This window comes from Echeneis naucrates, chromosome 4, assembly GCF_900963305.1.
Source record: "Echeneis naucrates chromosome 4, fEcheNa1.1, whole genome shotgun sequence".
Classification (NCBI taxonomy): domain Eukaryota; kingdom Metazoa; phylum Chordata; class Actinopteri; order Carangiformes; family Echeneidae; genus Echeneis; species Echeneis naucrates.
In genome coordinates, this window is record NC_042514.1 from 9,181,444 (window position 1) to 9,206,717 (window position 25,274).

The 25,274-nt window shown below is 41.2% G+C and overlaps 2 protein-coding genes across 4 annotated transcripts in view; both read left to right on the plus strand.

The window, feature by feature from the left end:
- The window catches only part of ralgps2 (Ral GEF with PH domain and SH3 binding motif 2), a 64,841-nt gene extending 52,890 nt beyond the window's left edge, over positions 1-11,951 (plus strand). For 2 of the 3 annotated variants that reach the window (XM_029499357.1, XM_029499359.1), the window contains exons 10-21: positions 1,236-1,373; positions 2,420-2,510; positions 2,668-2,735; positions 2,858-2,996; positions 3,121-3,272; positions 3,352-3,406; positions 3,983-4,060; positions 5,099-5,204; positions 5,836-5,928; positions 7,641-7,746; positions 8,152-8,243; positions 8,322-11,951. In XM_029499357.1, the coding sequence (XP_029355217.1) occupies positions 1,236-1,373; positions 2,420-2,510; positions 2,668-2,735; positions 2,858-2,996; positions 3,121-3,272; positions 3,352-3,406; positions 3,983-4,060; positions 5,099-5,204; positions 5,836-5,928; positions 7,641-7,746; positions 8,152-8,243; positions 8,322-8,351 (1,148 nt within the window). In that variant the 3' untranslated portion in view covers positions 8,352-11,951. The remainder of the gene's footprint in view (positions 1-1,235; positions 1,374-2,419; positions 2,511-2,667; positions 2,736-2,857; positions 2,997-3,120; positions 3,273-3,351; positions 3,407-3,982; positions 4,061-5,098; positions 5,205-5,835; positions 5,929-7,640; positions 7,747-8,151; positions 8,244-8,321) is intronic. The other variant, XM_029499358.1, reaches the window with a different exon arrangement.
- A 989-nt stretch (positions 11,952-12,940) lies between these two features.
- On the plus strand, positions 12,941-23,793 carry fam20b (FAM20B glycosaminoglycan xylosylkinase). Its single transcript, XM_029500804.1, has 9 exons — positions 12,941-13,095; positions 14,166-14,466; positions 14,664-14,911; positions 15,053-15,139; positions 15,243-15,352; positions 18,167-18,338; positions 18,489-18,680; positions 21,512-21,571; positions 21,658-23,793. Exons 2-9 carry the CDS (start codon positions 14,338-14,340, stop codon positions 21,887-21,889), a joined length of 1,230 nt encoding a protein of 409 aa, XP_029356664.1. The 5' UTR covers positions 12,941-13,095; positions 14,166-14,337; the 3' UTR covers positions 21,890-23,793.
- The last annotated feature ends 1,481 nt before the right edge of the window (positions 23,794-25,274 follow it).

Genomic DNA, 25,274 nt, shown 5'->3' on the forward strand with positions numbered 1-25,274 from the left:
GTTGGATTTGTGCATGACTAACTGCTGTTATCCCTGACACGCTCTCAGAAGAGCAGCCATGGTGGTTAAGCCTTCGGGATCCCTCTCTTCCTCTTCTTCTCCCCATCTTTTTCTTCCCCCCTTCACAGCTGAGTCTTCAAACGCTTTTAAACTGCCTCTCCTGCACCCATCCTCCCTCTCTGGTTCTAATCAGAAGGTGTTGTGTTTGTGTGTGTGTGTGTGTGTGTGTGTGTGTGTGTGTGTGTGTGTGTGTGTGTGTGTGTGTGTGTGTGTGCGTGTGTGTGTGCGTGTGTGTGTGCGTGTGTGTGTGCGTGTGTGTGCGTGTGTGTGTGTGTGTGTGTGTGTGTTTATGGTATCCTGAAAATGAGATTAAGACTTTATTGCATTTCATTCTATTATCGTTGCTTATTTGTCCATTTGCTTTTAGATTCTGTATGCAGTGTTGTGTACATACACACATCTGCAAGTATAGCACCGTTTCCCAACAGTGCAGAGGTGTTGGTGTCATATTTTTTTACTGTGTGATGACTTTCTTACATCTGCATTCAATCTTATCATTGGCTTGTGAATGAAACATTGAGCAAAAGACAAAAAGAAGAAAGAGGGCAATGGAGAGGACAGTGTGCCATCAGTTCACTTCTAAAGCTTGTTAATTTCTCTTTTAGAATGGTGGGAAGCTGCTACTGGGTTTGTCTCTCAGTGTTAATATTTATGTAATGAGAGACTAAGAATCTCAGCTCTATTCCAAGTCTGCCAGAAAGAAGTAATGAGAGCGGGAGTGAGAGGAAGCGAGCGATGGCCTTGAATTGGAAAGGCTGGAGGCTGAAGAGAAGATCAGTCATCTACTTTAGTCACTCATTTCCGTCTGTTCGGAGCAGATCAGGGCAAAAAGTATATGCTAATAGTTGAGTTTGTGCAGAGTTTTTCTTCCTCTATATTTTGGCCCACGTGTTATGAAACAGCCTGCAGTCACCAGCTGGTCTTCACACCAGTAACTGTAGGGCACTTCCATCATGTGTCAAAGGAAATCAGGCCCTATTAGGATGACCAGCCTTGTTTGTGTCTATGCTTTCAAATAAACTGAGCTTTCTGTGTTCAGGCTATAAAATCCTCATTGGCGTTGACCACTAATATATGGACGCTGTCCTCGCCTTGCCCCAACTGAGGGAAAGTGGCTGTGTATTTCTGTTGGTTTAGTGTAACATGTTGCATCTTTTTCTGTTTCTTTATTTTAGGGATGTACCTGTCTGATTTGACCTACATAGACTCAGCCTACCCGTCCACAGGCAGCATACTGGAGAATGAACAGAGATCAAACCTGATGAACAACATTCTCAGAATCATATCGGACCTGCAGAGGTCCTGCACCTATGGTGAGATAAGATTAACACACATATACACACACACACGCTCACTCTTACATTGCAGGAAGACTAAAGACTGGAGGCCTCTCTCTACACTGAGATCTGGTTATGTCCATTAAATGGACATAGGAGAACAGAGTCTTTTAAAAAAAAAAGTGCCTTGATACCTCAATTTCAGTTTCCATGGATATACTATCAGAAAATCTGTGCAATTCATTAATGGTGTGCTTTTGTGAGAAACGAACAAGCTGCAAATGGACTCAGACTAATGCGCCTTATGTATGAATTGTAGTTGTGCTTACTGACCTCGAACCAATTTTATGTGGTACACTGCTCTCAAAAATCTGTCAGAATTTGGTAAGCGACAAAGCCACTCCGTTGATGGACTGTTGGAGCATTCCCAGCTGACACAGGGACGTTGTGTTAACGTTGGTCCTTGGTTGGATATGGGCTGCAACGTCAGACAACGTGAGATAACTAATTATGTAGAGCAGGGAACCAACCACCATCCAACATTTAGTCAGTGTTACCTTACTGTAATTAGACGTCAAGCCAATGTTAGGTTCTTAACATAAACCCAAATTTAAAATCCATATCATAATCAATGAGATGCAATTATAATCAAATGTTGGGAGACAACATTGTTCCAACGTCACACTAACTTCAGGTATTTGCTATCGCTGGCAACGATAAACAAATCAGAGAACAGTATGCAGTATGCTTACGTCCGCTACTTTTTGCAGTACCAGTACGTACTGTGCTTCACTTTATGTGTTTATGTGCACCTTATATATGAAAATAGACCTGTTCATTGATATTGCGTTTTATAATGCGGTGCGCCTTATGGTCCCCAAAATACAGTATATAGAAAATCCCTGGCTGCTGATCTGGAACTAACCTGCAATTGAGTTAATTTTCTTTAATGGTTAATGGAAGTATGACATTGCCCATATTTTTTTTTATCTTAAATCCAGATGCACTCTATACCCAAGATATGCTTTAGTAATTAAAATGATCATTATGTAAAATGTGTGTCATTACTGCCTCCCTTTCAGATATACCAGTGTTGCCTCATGTACAGAAGTATCTCAACTCAGTCAGGTATATCGAGGAGCTGCAGAAATTTGTTGAGGACGACAATTACAAGTAAGAAAACAAATAAACGTAGCTTAGTTTTATTTCATAGAAACCTCCTTGAAGCAATATGAAAACAAAGTTCTTCCATCCTGTCTTATATTTTTGCCTTATGCCCATCAAAAAAGTCTTTGAATTTAAGCTGATGGAGTCATCAATGTCTGTTCAGGTTGTCCCAGAAAATTGAGCCAGGCACCAGCACACCACGAGCAAACGCCTCCAAAGAAGATTTAGTTGGTGGGTTTCACTGCAGATCTGTTGGGGGGAGGGTGGGGCATGTCGAGGAAATTTATGGATTGCATCTTTACCACCATGTTTCTCCCAGACTAAAAGCTTCACCTTCCCTGTTTTACCTACAGGCCAGGAGGCATCAGCGTCCCCTCTCTGTGGCCGTAAATGTATGGTAGCAAATGAAGGACCCAAAGTCCCAGCCACACCACCCTCCCCCAGAAACCTGCTCCCGTACGGACACAGGAAGTGCCACAGCCTGGGCTACAAGTCAGCATCAGTTTCCTGCTAGATGATTATGATGAACAACAAAAATACACCAACTGTCTAAAACGTAAAATATGAACACATCTCTCTGTCTTCCTGCTGCCTGCTCTGCCCTGTGTCTCCACAGTTTTATCCACAAGATGAACACAGTCGAGTTTAAAAGTGCTACGTTCCCCAATGCTGGTTCTCGCCACCTGTTGGACGACAGTGTGATGGAGAGCCACAGCCCCACTAGAGGACAGGCAGAGAGCTCAACGTTGTCCAGTGGCATTTCACTTGGTAAGACTTGAGTATTTACACTTAATAATGTGATGCACAGTTTGTTTTCTTCACTGTGACATTCTTTTTCTGCTTGCAGGGAGCAGTGAGGGTTCAGAACTCAGTGAAGAGGTATCTTGGCCAGCTTTTGAGAGGTAATTTATAATTTTTTTTTTCCTCCCCATCTCATCCATATGCAAATATTATACAATAACCCAACGCCTTATGTGATTGTCAATTTGTCAAAGCCTTAACATACAGCTATACAAAATGATCTGCCATTAAAGCTCATACACAAGCACCCTAAACAGCCTTGCTTTTAGCCTTACAGTCAAGGATCATCCCTCCACTGCTGTGCTCAGATGCTTCTGTTTGTCCATGAGCCTGAAATGTATTCAGTGCTGAACATTTCAATCCCATTCCCAGTAGTTTCACTGAGCCAACAAGTGTCTGGAGCTACACTTGCTGGTTCTGAAGTAAAAACTGTCAGCTCAAGAATCCACTGGCCTGAATACCAGCTTAATCTTCTGCCCATTAACCATTAATCTTTGAAACTCTTGCGTAACTCTGTAACACATCCGTCAGTAACTCTAACCAAATGACCGCTTCTCATCCAGCCCTAACCCATATGACTAGAAGGGGGAAAACGGTATCAACGCGAAAAAAACACCCGCACAGCCTTAACAGTGTCCCGTGCCACCATCCTATCCTATTTATCCTATTCTGAACAGGACTCGGTTCTATCACTCTCTGGGCCCAGTGACCCGAGTGGCCCGCATCCCCTACAGAGGAGTCCTGAGGCCCAGCAGGTACACACATCCCGACCGGAAGCAACCTGATCTGAATCAAACCCTCTCTTATCCTCACTTCATGCCCCTCAGTCCCCGCAAGGGGCCGCTGTTTGCTGGTGCTTAGTGTGTACTGGATTCATCTTGTGATGGGAAATAAATGTGCGTGAGAAAGAGAGAGAGAGAGGTGTGTGTGTGTGTGTGTGTGTGTGTGTGTGTGTGTGTGTGTGTGTGTGTGTGTGTGTGTGTGTGTGTGTGTGTGTGTGTGTGTGTGTGTGTGTGTGTGTGTGTGTGTGTGTGTGTGTGTAAAATCACAAATAATAGGAAAAGCAAAGGATCTGTTTGGGTGTGTGATTCTATATATCCTGCTGCATATCATCAGTCTCCAATCTACCTTTTACTTTCTTGAATTTCTTGCATGTTTGCTTCACACATTTAATCACACATGTACACACACACACAACTTGAAGTCAAAAATTCTTCTTGACTTAATTATAACTTACTATATATTTTAAATTGTACCATTTTTGGGATAAAAATTTGTTTCCACAGCCACACTCAGCTCCATATGTTACTGGAAACAAACCGTTCCATCCTGATTTTTTAAGAAGAGAGGAACAGACTCTGCAAGGTTATTAGAGCCAAATCTTGTGGGCATTGCATATTAGTGGTCCCTTGCGGTAAGGGATGGTCTCCCTCTGTGTCTCTCCCTCTCCACCAGGCTTCACTAGGCTCCTGCACTGGGCTTCCTGCTCTGATCCTTCAGACAGACACAATCTGCACGCCACCTTGCCCATCTCTGCTCTTTTTTTTTTTTTTTTTTAAGCTAACACAGCCAAAAATTTAAATCTGTGAAATTCAGCTGAATCAGAAATAGATGTAGTTATAAAATGGCTCTTATTCGTGAAGCAGAGGTCATGGTAACTGTGCAGCATGTATCTGCCAACTAGTTTATCTCTTATTTTTTTCTAGAATGCGTTCATGCATGAAAACATGCATGTTTTCTCATGAGCATTTTTGTGTGTACGGCTTACAGTGTTTATCCTTGTCCTGTTGCAGTTCTGCTGAGTCTGAGGAGCTTGCAGTTCACTTGTATCCCGGAGCCGTCACAGTGCAGGGGGTGTTGAGGCGAAAGACTGTGCTCAAGGAGGGCAAGAAACCAACCGTGAGAGCCCACAGAAACACACACTGAAATGCAGCAGTACATGTGAATATGCTGCTCATATACCTACACCTGCACATACAGGAGCAGAAGGGCACCAAAAGCTGTGCACAGAGATCGGATAGGACCTCAGAGACTCTTAAACCTGTTTCTGCCCATTCCTTTGATTCATCAGTCATTTTTTCCTTCTTTGATTTCAATTTCCATTTCTTTCCAAAGCTTTTGTTTTTCTTGTTCTGCATAAACCATTTTTATATTTGTGCTTAGATTATCCTATTCTTTTTTGGCTGGAACTTTTTGTGCAGTTAAACTAAGTTAGAGCTGTCAAAGGAAATGTGGATGATGTGTGAGCATCTTTGATCATATAACAAGATATACATCTTTTTCCCAATCTGACCATGCAGTCAGGTCTCTGCTCATCAGGAGCTTGACTTGAATGCATTTTTACTATTTTTTTTTTATTTTACTTGTATTAGTCTAGAAAACTTCCATTGTTTTCTGAAGCAAGACGCAGATTTTGCTTTCACCAAAGCAAATACAAAAGACACCACAATCGCACAAACATCTAAAAGTTTACTGATTGAAAGGACCCACTTAGGCCAAAGTATGCATGATTTAACCTTTGTGCCTCCAGGTGGCATCTTGGACCAAATACTGGGTCGCCCTTTGTGGGACCCAGCTGTACTACTACCCTGCCAAGTCCCTGAAGGCCACTGAGAGAAAACACGTAAGTTGCACACAGTAGTCAATCTCATTCTGTTAAATACATGTATGCTAGTTGTTAATATTCACAGTAGTTCAAAGATGTTCTGGGTGTTTAGCTCTCTTGGTTTATTTAATTACACCCAGACACAGCAAAGTCATATTCTTCGCTATGAACTGCGGTTGCTGATATTGTACCAAATCACCTTAGTTTTGTAAGGAGGCAACACATGGTAGCCATTACTGAGTCATTCTTAAAAATGTTAATGATGGAATGAACTTGGGGGAAAGCATGCAATGATTCTTCTTTATGTGTTTGTGTTAAGGGCACAATATAAAAAATAAAATAAGGAAACTAAGAAATTTGCCAAATTTTTGGGTGTTTGGTAGACTCAAATGTTGGATTACCTAACCCTTTTACACCAAGTGTGCCGCCGGTGGCACATTCACAGCCGCACTTCAAATTACTGGAAATATGCAAATGTTTGCTCTATCATAGTAATTCCATAGGTTTCTGAAAGATGAGAAGTTGCACTTCATTGCCAATGTATGGTCATTACTGTAATTCCACTGTTGCCGGAAGTAGGCGAATCCGCTCCTTTGTTGATAACCTTTAATACATTGTTTCAATAACCTGACTGATACTGGAGGTTTTAAGTGCTCAGTTAAATGGTCCAGGTAGACGAGAGGAATCTTCGGTGTTAAAGAGTTCGTAAACCCTAGATCTCTGATAACAGTGATGTGTTTCACTTTGGAAATCACTTGAGACATCACCACTAAAAAACATGTGGGAGAGCTCTGACCACTGTTATATTATGGTTGGCCATCCAAGTCAAATCATCCTGATTTGGCTTCTTGGCTATCTAAGGAGGGAAGGGTTGTTGAAACACCTGGCTCTGTTATCAATGAACCAGGGTTTATGTTTTGTAACCTAACTTCACTCGGTGTTTCACTATGAGAAATATGGCCCACCTCCAAAATGCATAATCTCACAAAGGCTCAAGACTCCATGACCCATAGGGAGATACCACGAAAAAGTCTCTAAGGGCACAGTCTCCACCACTGCATGGGCTCAGGATGGACCAGAGACTTCCAACCTGTAGAACCTCACAAATGTGTGGGGCGCAGCCTAACCCTCACCAGTGTTCCTTCACTTTGAGGACTTCACTTCAGGTGTGAAGGCTGGATTAGGCTGCTGATTCACCTTAGAGCCAGGAGCAACTGCAAACCAGGTTTACTGAATCGCCAAAAGACTGGACAATGTTTGGTTTGAAATCATCATGTGAAGACATTTTATTCAGGCCTCTCCAGTTTACACGGTCGTTTAAGGGCTAAGACTTGGTTTGAAGGCTTGAGCTAAAACTGAGTACAGGTTGGGGTTTAAAGTGATTGATGATCATGTTAATGAGTCTCATTACAACTACAAGGTGTGTGTGTGTGTGTGTTTGCGTGTGCACACACACATGCACACGCGCACAAGCACCCAGTGAGGGTGTTTGTTGAGGACTCAAATAGTCTGGTGCACTGGGGATAGACAGATGGTAGCACTCATTGACTAATGAGAGCAATGACATCACTGAAGTCCTGTGTGTCATTCATAAGCTAATGAGAACCTTGTGGAGTGCACATGCTGGCAAAATTCAGACATGCACACACACTAGGCTTTTGTTAATATTTAGATGCAACAGTTGTTATGAGAAACAAATAATAGCTCTGCTTCCACTTGTCTCTGTTCAGTTCAAGTCAACATCCAGTAAAAGCGTGTGTTTGGTGGGTCTAATGGCTATGATGGCTGATGATCCTGAGCATCCAGATGTCTTCTTGCTGACGGACTCAGAGCATGGTAAGAAAAACACATGTACACATATACAAAATGACCATTACTAATTGAAGCAAGAAATAGGTTAACTTGGTCAGTTGAACTTAATTTAAGTGCTGCCAAAGGCCACACACCCAGGTTTGTGTCCCCACTCACATTTAGTGTATCACACTTTAAGTAAGCCATTCTTTTCTATCGTATTTAGCATCTTTCATGTTTATAGCGTATACACACATGCACACACAAACACACACGCAGCTCATGTGACTTTATCCTGAACTTTTCCACTGAGGTTCCACCAAACTTTTTGTTTTTATTTTACTGCGCTGGCCAAAGTCAAGCGAGGCTTTAGCCATCTTTCCAGAGTTCTGAGGAAGAAGGTGGAAATCAGAAACTTGGAAACTCATGCAGTTTGTCTCTGTTGCCTAGGTAACACCTACAAGTACCAAGCAGGTAACAGAATGAACGCTTTGTTGTGGTTCAAACACCTAAGTGCTGCCTGCCAGAGCAACAGACAACAGGTATGTAGACATACAAACAACACACACACAGCTGAATAATTGCTATCTTTCACAATTCTCACTCTTTTTTTTTTCCAGGTGCCGGCCAACCTGATGTCGTTTGAGTGACAGATGCCAGGGGGTATAAATGAGCAAATGAGAGGAATGAGGAAACAGGCGAGGAGAATGAGGAGGAGTATTGACTCAGTAGTGGGAGCTTTCACTGCCATGAGCCCTGCCCACCAATTCTCCAATTCTAGCCCCGGCCTCACCGCAGCCTCACCTGCCACCACTGCCTTAACCAGAATACCCTATGTGTGGACGTGTGCTTGAACATGTGAGCGTGTGGGTGTGGATGCAAGAGACTTTTTTGGATGTATTTACTACTGAACAAGGACCTGGACCACTGCTTTTGTCTCCCATTTGCTCTCAGTGTCTTTTAATTTTACTGCGAGTGTTCAGCACTTCAGTGGAGCCATTGGACTTCTCCTCTTCTCTCTCACGGACAGACTGTCCTCAGATGGACAGACAAATTCCTCCATTTTGGTATTCTGAAGGGGTTAGGTATTTTTACACATGTCCCCGCCATGCTCGAATGCAAGATTCTTGCCTTTTATTCAGCTGGACACAGAGACACAACTATCACACTCACATCGGACTAACCCTATGGACTTCAGAGGGTTTGAAAAAACATTTTATTTTACTCATTCTGCTCACACTTTCAATTTTCATTCACTTACAAGTTGTTTTAGAGTCGCAGTAGTATCAACCACACACTCACAATCACCCACACACACACACACATCACTGTAAATGTAAGGGCTCTGATTCGCAATCAATTCCAGCAGAAACTATTCACACATTTACTGAATGTTTCTAGTTTTTAATTACAAAGCTTGGGCCCCTGTTTTTTGTTCAGTGTCCACTAAATATATACTCGCATGTCTGTATAAATGCATTGGGTGAGTGTCCAGGGGACAAGAGGAACAATGTTTCCTTAAATTATAGGGACTTTTTTGGCATTTGACAAAGGTACAATAATCCCTGAATCTAAGATGAGACACGTTTGGGTAGACGATTCCCTTTACTGGCCTGCATTACTTTGTTCTCCAGTGTTGTCTGCTCTGTGTCATAACTGCCATCAGCTCATAAAGGTGATTCACACAAACTAAACACTAAAGACTTGAAACTGTGAAAGAGCATAGAGACAGAGAGAGAAAGAGCAGCGATCTCGTGTTATCTGATTTTATCTCCTCTTCTTGTTACTTAATGTGGTTAAATCCTCTGGTCTGGAGTAGACATTCAAAGCTATCTGGAGCCATACAGTCTACTTTAAACCTTATGTGTTGCTGTTATTTTTGTGATGTTAGTTTCTTTTCTTTATTTGGGAGTGATGGTGCAGTTCACAGTATTACCATTTAGTAGATGATTGCACGTTAATGTAGTTTTTTGTTGTGTGTTTTGTTTTGTTTTTTCTTTTTGTCTGTTACATATATGAATGTTACATTTTCTTTATGTTGTTTTGCCCTTTTTGGAGCAGTTATTTTGAATATTTTACATGTTTTATTTCTATTTTTCTTGCCCCTTTTCCCTGTGATCGGGTATCAGTTTGGATTTGTAACCTTGACCATGTTGCATCTGATTCAAAAATACCATAAGCACCTTGGTTATAATAGAGCCAGGAAGGGCAGAGTTGCAGTGGAGAGAAACCGAAAAACCTCTGGTTCCCATTTCTACCATGCATTACGGATGTTTGAAGGTGCCACAAATCAACAATGACTCTTTTTGAGCAAATTTGATCAAGAGGGTGATAATGACAACGATGAGGTACTTTTCACCCAGTAACACTCGACAAATTCTAGATCATTCTTAAAGAAGCCGTTTACATTGTATGTTTACACAATCTTTTGCCCAACATCACAATATCCTCACTCTCCAAATGTGTAGTATCTACCTTAGTAAAAAGGATGCTCTATTAGTGAAGCTCAAAGTTTTAGGAGGAAATGTATCTGTAGCCAGAGCACTGGGCCCCCACCCCTTTGATATATTTAATCAGATGTGTTAAAACTGTCTGTACACAAAATACAAGTCAGCTGCTCAACTCTTTAGGTTAGACAAACATGGAGACATCGTTTTTAGTCTCCTTTAGAGGTTTGGCCCTTTTGTATGAAAACAAAAAGAGATAATAGTAGATGAACATGTGGAAGAATGAATGAGGAAGCCAAAAACAGGCTTGTAATGCAGCATGTTACACCAAGTACGTGTGCATTTGTGTGCCTGTGTATACGTCTCTATTTTTTTAAAAACATTGTTATTCAAGCCAGATAGGCAAATCCATTTGGTCCTCCATTGCTGCTGAGCAGTGGGGTTAACTAGCTACCTAATCATCTGTGTGACTGACGCCGCCAGTTTGTGTCCTAGAGGATGGTGGAGAAAGTAACCTGTACCCATGTGTCTGCTGAGGTTGGTGCTGTAGACTGGAGCAGAGAGGGTAAGAAGTGGCAAAGTCCCAGAGCTGAAGCACTATCAAGGCTAATAGTTACTGGGGGGCTGAAACAAGACGGTTGTGAGTGAAAAAGGTGAAATGGGTGGGCAGAGTTTTAAGGTTGAGAAACCACATTTATACATGTTGTTCTTTTCATTAATAGCGTATTCAAATAACCTTCACCTGTGGTCATTTGCAAAATTTACAAAAATGGGTGCAGCTTAGCAGAATTAGTGCTTTCCCAGAAACTCTGAAAAATGGACTGTTGGCCACAGTGGCTGAGATGTGAACATACTCAATGTAGACAAACAACCCTCATCACATTTCGTTCCTTTTACTTTGCTTTATTCCATGAATTATCGAAAAACCAATGGAAAGATGTGGATTCCTGAGTTAAAAGTTTTATACCTAAAAGACAGAGGTGGGCTTAATTTCAATAACCTTCCTTTCCCTCAAGAAATTCCTAGATCATGACAAGCGAGGATTTCCTCACTTAAACCTGAGTTTTCATGAATTTCATTTTAAAAATATTTTCCATACAGTGTATGGTCAAAATAATGTAAAAGTTCAATATTTGTCTGGTGGGTTTAGTTGAACCATTTCTTTGATGCCAAATGCCAATCATTAGCAAAATAATGACCCTACCAATCCTCTATTTTCGGATGATAGTGGTACATTCAAATATCAGATACTCATTTATGATGATTTATGGTTCTTATGAAGAAACTTGACACCATGCTTGAAAATGACCTTTGCTGTGGTCAGAGGTCATGTTGTTTCCCTTGAGTTGACCATATTGTCTACAAATGCACAATTTACCGCGTATTAACTGGTTAGAGTGGCTTTGTGTCTGAATTCTTTTTCTTTCTTTCTTTTTTTTTTTTTTTTTTACAGTCATGAATGATGCTTAGAGGTTGAGATGAAGGGTTTAGCCAGAGGAGGTGTTTGTGTGGTTATATGATGTGTTGGAGAAATTTAAATAATGTGAATCTTGTGCGTCAAGTGCACTGGCCAGGCATCATTGTTTGTTTACCATAGACATCATTATCGACAACAACAACGATAACCTTCCTTCAGTTTCTGCAAATGTGGTGAGCTCTTTGACCTTTATCCTTGACCTGGCTCTGTGTGTGTGTCTCTGCCCATGTTGTGACTGGCGAGCGCTGTGACCTCACTACTGAGTGATGTGCTGCCGGGTGTGAAGACTGAGAACCAATAAACACTTTTCCCTTTTTTACTCCACACATCCGTTTCATTCTCAATGTTCTTATAACTGCGTGTTGGTTAATTCAGGATGTGGAGAGAGGGAGTGGCTTGGCTGTGTGCTTGTGACTGCGTGGTGAATCTTGGTCATACGGCATGATTCAACACCATATGATTATCAATTCCAGTTTGTTCAGGCTGCTGTGTAAATTGTTGCAGACAAGAGGACAGCACAGAGAGAATGTCTCATCCTCTATTCCCTTTCTAAGATAGCACAATGGTTTCTTCATGACAATATTCTCAAAATATTAAACAAATGTTTTTTAATTATCTAGCAAAATGCTGAGGAAAGGTTCATATATACTGCTGGCCCATTTTTAAGTCAGAAATGTCTCATTGAAACATTACCTCACCAGGCTTAAACCCTAATCACATCCATCATGGTACAGATGTCAACTTTTTACTGCCAACGCAATGAATAGCTGGGGGCTCATTTACAGTGATGGGTCAGTCAGCACAGGAAAGCACAGATGTAGTTAGAAATCTCTGCCCCCTACAAGATAGGTTTTAATCAATAGCGTGCTCTCTTCTTAGTCAAAGGGGGATTTCTTTCTCAGGGATTGTGTAGAAGGGAGAAAAAAAACAGCCGTATGTAAATTAGTTTCGAAGCGCGTTCTTATTTCTTGAATTTATTTATAGGTTTTTTTTAAATATAAAAATGAATTGAGCTGTCAGTATTTTTGGTAAACACTTTAACATGTATTTTGTCACTAAAAGCTGTTTATAGAGTAGCTGTAATCTTAATATATCTTGTTTACATCTGTAAATGCTCGTTGAGCTTATGGAGAGATATAATCTAAAAATGAAGTCATGGTTCTGGTGATTATTGGTGGATGTTTTATAATGTTAACACTGAGATGGAGGACTTCCTGTCCCGTCTGTGACGTGGTGTGACATCCCCACCTGGCGGCCGAGTGGACCAATCACAGCGGCGGAAGTGGAGACGGCGGGCCGGAGAGAAAGGGCGGAGGAAAGGGAGCCACCGAGGGGACTGGGGGGAAAAAAGACAAACCGCCGTGACTTTTAGCGGCCCGATTAATTATTGTATTAAATTAAAAAAAATTCACGGGACTTTGCGGCCACTTGAGAAGACTTTGTCCGCGGTGAGCGACGTATGGCCACCAGGTAAGTAAAGCCGTAAACACAACAGACGACACAGTGAGCGGAGCTAGCTGTTAGCTGTTAGCTAACCTCAGAGTGAAGGTGTACGGCGGGGAGCTGGAGCTGCTAGCCCCGGTGAGATGGACGGGACTACACCGGTGCAGATACTGGGAGCTGGTTCTTTTTCGTATCGTTCGTTGTCTAAATAGAGTTGTTGTCCGGATGTTGTAGTCGTTTTTTTTTTGTTTGTTTTTTTGTTTTTTTTTCCCCCGGTGGTGGTGTTAAAAACAGGCAGCGACATCATGAAAGACTGATTGTGAGGAAGAAGTGACTGCCTGCGTGGCTAAAGCTGTGAAGGCTGACCTGTGTCAACATCAGCTCAGCCCCTGTCGGTGATGTCAATCTGTATGGTTATCTCGGTTTTACAGTTTTGAAGATATTGCGGCTAAAGTGGCAGCTGTGCTCATTTTTGCCACCGTGGTGTGTGTGTGTGTGGTTTTTTTTTTTTTTTTTTTTACGGGAAGCAACGCTGACATGCATCGCCCCATGTTTGGAAATATGTTTAGCAGCCGGATGAGTTGGTGGAGATGTTTGGCAGTTGTGTGATCACCACACAAGGTGAGGCCATTCATCTCTGTCCTGGGTCCGCCACCTCATCAGACACCCCCCCCCCCCCTTTATTAACTGCAACAGAAGTTTACATGCTGTAAATGTGGCTCCTCGGCTGTAACGCAGGCCAGCCTGTGCTCCTGCTTGCACACACGGCTGAGGACACCCAGGCTGAGCTGCCCATTTTGCACAGTACACGTTTTGTGCACCGTACCTTTGAATGTACACACACTCACTTGTACATGGGGCAGACTGTGGAGCTCAGGTTTAGTTATAAATGCTAAACAGGCTTCAGCTATCCTGCAGTCACCATCTGTCCCAAGGGGAAACAAGTAAGACGGGCAGCAAATCAGTCAGAGATCTCTCAAGTGTTTCTACACTTCGTCTTCATTTCTCTCTCTCTCTGTCTCTCTTTTACCTCTTGTTCTCTTCTGCCCCTCCTTCCCTCCCAATCTTCTCTTATATTTGTTCCGCACTCTTCCCAGGTGAATGCCAGTTTGCTCAGATTGTAGCTCCGGCACCACAGTCTGTCGGGGCCAAGCAGGAAGGTTGGCTCCAGGCAGTTAAAGGGGCCATGCATCAAGGATAAGAGAAATTCTTAGTGGGGCAAGCACACAACATTGGGTGAGGAGAGGTTCAGGGCCGGTCGGTGTGGAGATGAAGCTCAAACAGCGCATGGTGGTGCTGTGTGCCGTGCTCCTCCTGCTTGGCCTGGCCAAGATCTTTCTGCTTGATGGAGGCGAAGGGTCCGCTGCCAGCAGACGGGACCTCAGAGCATTTCGCAAGGTCATGATTCACTCTTCAGCTTTGAGTTTTGTTTTAAAATGTGAAGATTCAAATAATTGTACTGCTATTCGGTAGACTCAGAAGTAGAATATATAATATTTGAGTTACAACTGGTATGAAGTCACTGCCTGCTAGAAAGCATTTGCACAGACGCTCATCATTGCACACTGTAATTAACACTGAATTCATCCCAACAGATGGAAGCTGGTCTTTCTCTTTCCCGTGGAGCTCGGCTCACCCACACCCTGCAGTCTCCATGGGAGATAGCAAGCCAGTGGGTGGGACCGAGAGAGGTGTATCCTGAGGAGACCCCAGAGTTGGCCGCGGTGCTTACTTCCCTCACCACAGCCAGAATAGAGCGGGCAGATGTGGGTTATAAGGGCACTCAGCTCAAAGCCCTGCTGGTGCTGGATGGAGGACAGAAAGTAGTCTTCAAACCCAAGCGGTCAGTAGTGTTTAAAACAGGATTTCACACTATACCTTTTTTTTTTTGTTTGTTTTTTTTGTTTGTTTTTTCTCCCCTCAAATAGTACTGCCTTTAGCTTAACCCATTTGTCTTGGTTTTGTCCTTTCCACCCTTAATCAGATATAACAGAGACTATGTTGTTGAAGGTGAGCCATACGCAGGCTATGACAGACACAATGCAGAAGTGGCAGCTTTTCACTTGGATAGGTGAGTAGGAATTATTATTTAGTGTTTAACATTCTTACACACTTTCCAATCTGTGGAGAACTGTAATAATCTTCAAGTTATTATCTATCTCTCCCCTCATCAGGATCTTGGGGTTCAGGAGAGCACCTCTTGTGGTAGGGCGATATGTCAACCTGCGGACAGAGATTAAACCTGTGGCCACAGACCAGTTGCTGAGCACTTTCCTCATGCAGGGTGAGTATTTGTCTAATCATTCTTCCTCTTAAACCTCCAGTTGCCTGTCTACTATGTTTACCTTTCTATTGACTTGTGTGTCTACTTTTTTTCTCACTCGGATTTTAACTGGATGCCCCACTCACCTTCTGTTCTCTGCTCTTAACAATAAAAGAGTGAACTAGGTTGGGCTTGTGCTTGGCAAGGGCGTGGAACCACACAGTTTACACAGTATCATCACATCAAATTGAAGTTTTACTTGTGGCACAGACCAGTCAATTAAGGTACCTATCAAAAAAACAGATAAGCAAGGTGTCATAAACTCAGCAAAGGGGCAGTGTGAGAACTGAACGGTCAAGTGAATGCAACATTGCTGCAATCAACACTGTTTGTCAAAGGGAAACCCCAACAAATTTTACATTTAAAGGTCAGATTGTCAGTTGTTTTGGATGCAGTACTCAACATGTGAAAGCAGTGTGTAATGTGTTCTGGATGAGTTGCTTAAAGTGTGAGAAAGGAAACCCGGGGGATGTCATCACCTTTGGTTTATGATTATAAAATGAAGATCTATTAAATGCATTACAAAGTGAGCACATAGGGTTTGAAAGACATGGGTGCTTACTAGGTGTTAAAGATTTAATGCAGAAATATTTCTGGTCACATTTTACATTTTCTGTTTTTTCTTTTTTGGTTGTATTTTAAGAAATGAACGATTCAGTGCCAATGTGGTTTACAGGCAGTGGACTTTTGTCAACCAAGCTTTTTCAAAAGGAAACTTGGTGCAGAAACAATTAAAACTTTACCAGTAAAGTCAGTTTTTTATATTGCATTGGCCACAAACAGCAATTAAAAGGCTCACACCTCTTTGGGAATAAGCTCTATCGCTCAAAATTAATCCTGTGCGGAAACAAGCAGGTTACGGGGCACACAAGGCTGAATATGGATGCGAGTTGATAAATTCATTCATTGTTAGTTGATTCACTTTATTGATCAATTAACAAGTAATAAATAAACAGCAATATTCTTAAGAACCTGAATTTTCCTTGGTAATAATAGGGTCTTTCTATTGAAACATAAACAGCAAGTCTACAATATACTGAATAATAAAAATGCTTGTCTTTTTCCTTAATAATTACAATTTCAGATACAGTAGCCTACAGACAATGTAATGCGTGATATGACAAAGTGAATAGTACATAGAGAACTAAAGAATAGCTAGTAGTGTTACCCCGCAGCAAGAAGATTCTGGGTTCGATTCCTGGCCTGGGGGCTGTCTGTGTGGAGTTTGCATATTCTCCCTGTGCTTGTGTGGGTTCCCTCTGGTTATACTGGTTTCCTCCCACTACCCAAAGACTTGGATGGTTAGGTTAACTGAGGACTCTAAATTGCCCATAGGTCCGAGTGTGAGTGTGATAGTTTGTTCATCTTTGTATGTTGGCCCTGCAATGGACTGGTGACCTGTCCAAAGCTCACATAGCACATGCTATTAGTCAAGACACGACAAGACAAACTAGAATAGACCAGTCCAAATGAAATGGTTCTGCCCCTTTGGATTGGATCCCTAAGAGTATTGTCAGGTTTATCTATGCAATATAAAAATAAAAAAATAAAAAAATAAATAACTAAATATATATATACATATTTTCTAGTCACTAGTCACTATCACGGACTATAAGAGGCTTTTTGATGTGTTTACAGCTAAGCACAGCCGTACTCGTAATTATAATTATGTAATTATATCCTTTACACATATTGAGTCTTAATAAATGTAGCGTTCATTGCACACGTAACTCTATATTTTCATGTGTTAATATTATAACTGATCTTAACAACCTTGAGGGGTGTCTCAGGAAAGCAGGTTAATTGTGACAAACCAATCTGTTAAATCTGTTTTATTAAGACAACTCAGAGATCACCCAGATCAGATGGCTACAAAGGAGCAAATATTGCACAAACATGACCAAAAATAAATTGCTGAACAAAATCGAGGAAAACACAAGTAACGAAAACTTGTGGCAGCATGCTGTGGAGCAGTAGTGAGCACAGACATATATCTGATGTATTTATTTGAAATGTATTTCCTAACAACAACAAAAAAATGGTGTTTTCTTAATTTTAAAGTCATTTGAATTAGTTGGATTTTACACAAAATTTGCTCGTAGGTGTGAATATGTGGCCGTGTGAAATTCCATATTTTATGAACTATAAATATTAATCGTGCAACTATAAGCCGATAGTTAGTGGCCATTGAAATTTTTGCTCCAACACCTGTTTATAAGCAAAACCTACTGCAGTTACAGTTAAAATAAAATTAAATGCTTTGGAATACATTTCAATTTCATGCATTAAATGCATTTTTGTATTTTTTTTTTTTTTTTTTTTTTGCTATTTTAATATCTAGTGCTTTGTGGTTTACTAGCAACAATATATGACAATGAAGTTTAACAGAAAAATGATCTGGTATCGATATTGCCAGATAGCCAAATTCAGTAATTGGAATTGGACCAGAACTGAGAAAAAGTGGAAAGTTGCGATTCTAGTTTTCACTGAGGGGTTTTTTTGTTGTTCTTTTATTTCGGGGGGTTGGGGGGGGTCTGTGTAAAGATCTATTCATCTACGTGAGGCCGATTTATGGATGAAACTAAAATACAGTCATTATGTTTGATTCAGACCAACTGGTTGTGATAAGGAACGAAAACTCTGATTCATTTCTCATCACTTCATTTCTTTCTCTGAACATACGTGACAGATAACTTCATATTGTAGCTAGTGATGATTGATGAATGTCTATGTTAAGCCCTCATACTAATTTTGTCGTTTCTTTTCCTTTTCCAGGTAATAACACATGCTTCTATGGGAAGTGTTATTACTGCCGAGAGAGTGAGCCAGCATGTGCAGAGGGAGAGATAATGGAGGGCTCGCTAACCCTTTGGCTGCCAGATGTCTGGCCTTTGCAGAAACACAGACATCCTTGGGGACGCACCTATAGAGAGGGGAAATTGGCCAGGTGGGCGTGTCTCTACGGTTGTTGTTTGTTTTTGTTTTGTTTCAGGTTTTTTTTGTGTGTGTTTTTTTTTTTTTTCAAAGTCAAGGAAAATCTGACTTGGCAGAAATATTGTGATTTTTATTCCATTTAATGTGCGTTTTAAACCTCCAGATGGGAGTACGATGAGAGTTATTGCGAGGCAGTTAAGAAAATGCCTCCATATGATGCAGGACCAAGGCTCCTAGATGTCATAGACACAGCCATATTTGATTATCTCATTGGGAACGCTGACAGACATCACTATGAAAGTTTCCAGGATGATGGTGGCGCCAGCATGCTCATTCTGCTTGACAATGCAAAGAGGTGAGCAATGATTTCCTAATTTTTATCCTTTGGTCGTATTATTATTCATTTTCATTTTCTGAAGAAAGCACAACATGAGTCACATTTAAATGCCAATAAATAAGGCTGCAGAGTTTCAATAATAAAGAATGGAGAAAAAAGACCATTAATACACCGTTCGAGGGTTGTTTTTTTTTTTTTTTGTTTGTTTTGTTTTGTTTTTTTAACCCAAAGCTGTTTAAATTGGGACTCCCCGTAAACCCAGATGACAGACTCATTAAGTCACCCTGGTACGGGAGGGGGAATCTGGTGGAAAAATGTGGCTTTTCTTTTTTCTTTTTCTTTTTTTTTTTTCTTTTCTTTTTTTTTTTTTTTTTTTTTTTTTTTCCCAAATCATAAGTTGAAGTCTGGTCTATTAGTATTTCACTTCACATTTTATCCTAGTATGCAGTGCCTTGTTTTCAATAAGATTAAATATTACTTATTTTCAACCTCAATCTTACTAGTCCACAAAATATGTTTCTTGTTGTGCTGTGGCATGTCAAGGTGTGCACTGCTGTATGACATTAACCAGCTCCAATTATGTCTTCAAAGCCTTTGACGGTTAAACTTGGGTTTAAGAAAAAATATTATAATATTTTTGTTGGGCATTGTGCTTTTCAAGTTATTTCAAAACACAAAACTCAATCAACTCATGAATTTATAGGTCAGTAAAGCTGTAACTTGCACCTACTATTTGGTTCATTGATTCATTTCACCACAGGATCACAGGATCCCAGATATGAACATACCTCAATCGCCATGATAAGTGTCTCCAGGTGTAGCGCTTGTGTTTGCCATATCTCCAAATCACAAATCAACCACGTGACCAGAAGGAATCTTTCCAAATACTCATCGCAGACTTGCACTGATTTAGAAGAGATGTAGATGTAAATTTCCTGGGAATAATAGAAGTTGCATGTGTGGACTCGATGATGTCCAAGATTTTAAAACCTTCTATTTCAAATTTCTTCACTAAGGGACTAATAAAGGATTATTTTTATCTGATCTTTTTTTTTATAAAGCACTCACTCAATGGGTAACCATCCTGTAGAGGAATTTGTGGTGGGAAGAACCCCTACTTCCCCCCACATAAGGAAGGAAATGAGCCCATAAAGTCTGGTACATTACAACCACCCACGTCCATCGGTTTTATGCACATGAATGGTTTAACAATTGAATCCACCTTCTTAAATTAAACCAGGCATTGAAGCATGAAAAACAAGAGTACAATAATCTTGACTGAATTCATATCCTCAATCTGAGAGATGGGAAAGTTTTCTCCTTCGGGTGGCATCCTTCAGATCAGATCAGATGCCTGATCCGCCTCAACTGGCTCCTTTCCACGTAGCACCTATTTTGGCGCTTTTATCTGCAATCTTGTTCTTTTGGTCATGGCTCATCACTCATCACAGTCGGTGAAAGTAGGACCGAAGATCAACCAGTAGATCAAGAACTATGCCTTTTGGCTCAGCTCCCTTTTCGTGTCAACAGTGTGGTACAACGAATGCAGCATCAAACCGGCTGCCCTGAGTCTCTGGTCAATCTGATGCTCCAGAGTTCCCTCACTCATGAACAAGACCCTAAGATACTTGAACCCCTTCCCTTTGAGCAATGACCCATTCCCCACCTTCAGTTGGCAATTTCCTACTGAGAGCAATGGCCTCGGATTTAAAGGTGCTGATTCTCATCTCCACTGCTTCACACTAAGCTGCAAACTGAACCAGTGAGCACTGTAGATCTAAGGCCAAAGGTTCCAAAAGGACCACATCGTCTGCAAAAAGCAATGATGCAATCCTCTGGCTACAGACCTGCAATGAAAAGTCTTTCTCTGTATCCAGTGTAAATAAGTCCTATTCGAGAATTCATGCACAAGATGATGATGATACTGAGTAGTTCAATTATAATTGCACACAATAACAGGGAGAGATGTCAGCTTTAATGAGCCTCCACATTCATTCATTCAGTCATTCATTCATTGATCTTCAACCGCTTATCCATTTCTGGGTTGCAGGGGGTGCTGGAGCCAATATCAGCTTACACTGGGTGAGGGTGGGGTACACCCTCGCCCAATGAGTAATTTTTGAAGAAGTCCTAGCCTTGGGGACGATAAGGGACTGAGAGGCCTTTGAGTCTACCTCTACCAAGGGGCAGACTGTTTGGGATGAAGCTGGTGAAAAACAATGATGAGCTTAGCTTGAAATGGGGGAAGAGTCCGTTGGCAGAGCTGGTGAGGGTGTTAGGGGTATATTTCAGCAATAGAAGTTCCTTGAACCAGGATGGATTCTGAGGTCTGACAGTGCAGGCCGGTCTCTACCTGCTGGTTCACTCTCTCGGTCTGGCCGCTGAATTGCAGATAAACCCAGATGACAGGCTGAAAGTGGCCCCTTACTGCTCACAGAGCTCTTTCCAGAATGTTGAAGTAAGCTCAGAGCCCCAGTCAATGACAATGTCCACGGGATGCCATTGAGTCAGACAATGTGCTGTAAAACCAGAATGGCGCTCTCTTTGATGGAAGGGAGCTTGGGAAGGACAGACCATCCAAGAGGATGGTAGTCTGTACGTTGGATGGGAGAAGACCAACAATAAAGTCATTGCTTGCAAATGGGACAGGTGTTGACCTAGCTCTGCACATCCTTCTTCATTGTAGGCCACTAGAAGCACTGTTGAAGGGCGTCCTAGGTTGGTTGAATGCCACTAAACTCACTAAACCCACTAAGGCATTTTGGTGCCATTTCTTAACCATAGCTTCAGTCTACTTTCTTCAGTTTTATGTTTGTTTGTTTTTTTTCCCTCCTGTCTTCTGTGCAAAGCTTTGGAAACGCAGCTCTGGATGAACGAAGCATCCTAGCACCACTCTACCAGTGCTGCATGTGAGTATGCAGCAAACCGTTGAGTCTGAATTGTTTTCTGATGTTGATATATTGTAATGTATACTGTTTTGCATCTGCTCCGTCAGGATTCGTGTGTCCACATGGAACAGGCTAAATCTGCTGAGAGGTGGAGCTCTAAGTTCATCTATGCGGCAGGCTTTGGCATTTGACCCTATTCACCCGGTCCTTCCTGACCCACACCTCACAGCCCTGGACAGGCGTCTTTCTGGAGTCATAGCAACTGTTAAGCAATGCATGGAGACACAGGGTCCTGACAACACTCTAATAGAGGATCGAATGAACCTCCCACATCCTTAGAAACAAGAAAGATGAAAAACAGCAAAAAATGAAAAAGCCAGGACTTCACTTCCTGAGCCTAGTGAAGAGGAGGTGACTTTGTGGATCACCCCTGGTGTTAAAGAATGAGAAAGCAAATGGATCTATAGTGTGGAAGAAGGACCCTATGTTTATTCCACCGTTACTTATTTATCAATCTGACATAACTGGTGTTTTTCAAAACAGAAGCCGCCGGATTCAAAGTGTTGGAACTGTTTCATTTTTCTGTTATACAAACTTTCTCTCAGGACTGTTGTGCACTAGAGGACAAAATCTGCTGTAAGAAACTTTCCATCTCCCACTACTGGTTGTGATGACATTCCTGCCCTGTGCCCGATCCTCCTTCCCTGTCAAGTTCTTTGCAAGGAAAGCTAGAGATGGAGGCACTTGAAAGAGAAAGTCGCAATGAGCCACCAACATCTGGATGGAAGACGTTCAGTCTTCTTTCGGCTGTTTGGAAGAAACTTCAAATCTGTTTTCAAACTGAAAATAATTTCCCCTTGAACTGAAATTGAGAAAAAAAAAAGTTGCCTCAGCCCTGCTGCAACAGTGTGTATATATTTAACTAAATAGTGTCATAGAATTATGGGAAGAAAGAATATAAATTTGTGGATAATAATATTAAATAATCTTAAGTGTGAGAGTGTGCATGGAGGTGTGAGTGTGCGTGTGGAGGAGTGCCATATTGTGCCGTAAATAAGAAAGCTACTGAAATTACAGACTTGAAGCAGGGGGCACACAAGTCAGGAGTTGGGTTCGTCTTCGTCTTCATCTTTAAACGATGATCTATTTAGTTGTGGTTATTACTCAGCCCACTTTTCTTCCATTCATTCACCACTTAAAAGCCAAATGGCTGTCCGGTATGTGTTGGTTCTGTCATTGCAACAATGTTCACATTGGAAGGGACTTTCAATTTACTCCTACTTCTCGTTGCCTTGATATTTTTATCTTAGTATGATTTGATCTGAAAACAATTACAGGTCATATCTGGAGCACAGTGGTTGTAGTTTATGATAACTAGTTTTAGTTTTCCTCTTTCCTCATATCACTTTCTGTAAAGGTTTGTTTTCATTTTTCTAAACCTGAATCACCTTTCATGACCTAAATGCACATGTCACTGATACTTGAGATTATCTGAAAAATGTCCATTCCAGTGTTGGCTTCACTGTGTGATATTTGACCCCAATGACAGAGGCATTTGTGTCAATGGGATATGATGTCAGTGATGTGGAGCAACAGTTGGTGCAGTTAATGATCAAGGTGTTTGCAATTGCTGTTTTGAACATTCTGGTGTGGTCTGAGCAGCTGACTGAGCAGACTGAACTGAATTTCAAGCAGACAAAACATATGGGGTTCTTATTTTCAAACCTTAACCCAATTTAGACTAAACAAATCTTTAGCCCCTGTTTTGCTTTTGCTTTTTTTTTCTCACATCATTTGCAGCAATGGTTTGTAAAAGGATGTGTGTGGGCAGCTTATGATTAACCCAATAACAGATGACTTCCACAAACTAAAACTTTCCTCATCCTTCTGTTCTTCTCCTCTTGATGTTAATGTTTAGTGAAAGTGAAATACCCAAATTGCCCCCCCCCAATCCAAAAAAATCCCTCATCCCTCTAAATCTGATAACTCTGTATTCCTTGAATCAATTTTTTTCAATTGTGAGCAGATCTAAGTGTCGTTAAACTACTTTCAATGATGGATTTCCCCACTTGACTATTTCCTTCCATTACAGATCATCTGTCACCACAGGAGCTTATCCTTATCACTTGACATTTCTGTCATTGTCAATGGCAGCAGTGGTATCATTGCTCCAGAGTGACTTTATTCTGTGGTTTGTGTTGTGTTTGCTTCAACCCACAGAGGGGAAATGTAATTGTGAAACCATGTGGCAGGTCCCTCCCATTCCCACATGCAGATGTTCACTCTCAGCTGCCTGTTTGTCTTGCTGTCACATCCACATCTTCTGTGTTTATGATGTGCAACACGTCAGATGATATAGGACAGCTGTTTCGTTTAGGCTAAGCAGGTGTTTTTATTGGGACGTGTGGCAAAACATTGAAACCTTGAGAAAAACCATGTTGGGGCAAGTTGAGTCATGTCAGTAAATAATGAATGTGGTTTTGTGATGTGCTTTTCAATGGTTATTTGGAAAAAAACACAATGAAATTTTATGTTTATGACTGTCCTCATGCCATACAATATTCAGTTTTTATTGCTTTATTAGTTTTCTCCCTCTCCTGGTTCTCTTGAGTGGGAATTTTTTATACTTGTGTGCCCCCCCCCCCTCGAAAGCAAAATGATAAAAAGTACAAGAATAAAAAAATAAGCGCCATTAACTGGTAATTACAGACACTAGATGTCCCTCAAGGATAACTATTGCAGATTTGTTTTGGGACAGAGTAAAGCAACATGATGAAAGCCCATCGCTGAAACTTGCAAGCAGTGCAGAAGTCCTATCATCTATTACAGGAATATCAAAAACTGTGTAGGATGGTAGAGATGAAGACTAAGCTGTAAGCTATAAAAAGCGTGACTCATCACAAGTATCGAAAAGACACTGTACACACTGTATGACACACATGCTCATTTAAACTGCGTGCATATATACAATGTCTGTGTGGTGTACAGAAAGTTCACAAATTAAAGGAAAATCCAACTTGAAGTTTCTCAGTAGGGTGTTACCACAGCTACCACATGCAATCAGGACAGCTGTAATACTGCTCGGGTTCAAATCTCTCCACATGACTAAGCAAAAATCACTCTGACAAGGACTAAATCTAACAAAATGCACAATGCTGTGAGGAAAAGCATGGACAACATGTGAACGATTAAATTCATGCAAGACAGGACCACCAACCAAACAACTACTGCAGATACTAAAGGGCCCCAATAGCCGCTTTGTGATAGTAATAAAATCTAACTACATTTTAACACTTTAATTTATTCTATTTATATAATGTTGACGTGATGCACGTTCAATAGTACACAAATTTGCTTTCATGACCAAAGTTTCCACCATATTTGTTGCATCCATGTATACTGGAAATGTGACCAGGAAATAAGCTGACATGATATGAAATTTGTTTCTTAGCACATCTAAAGCTCTCTAATTAAAGCACTATCTTGAGTGTATAAATAATATTATTAATAAACGTTAAATTTGATAGTTTAATCCGTCGAAGCTACTTTCTGGCCTTTGCTTACAGTCTTTATGCAAAGCTAAGTTAACCGGCTTCTGGCTCTGTCATATTTACAGTCAGCAAAACCGCTTTAAGAATGAACTGAACCAGTTTTATAGATTTTCAGGCAACCCAAAACAATAAAAGACATTTCTGCATTTGCCACCACACAGAGCAACTTCCTG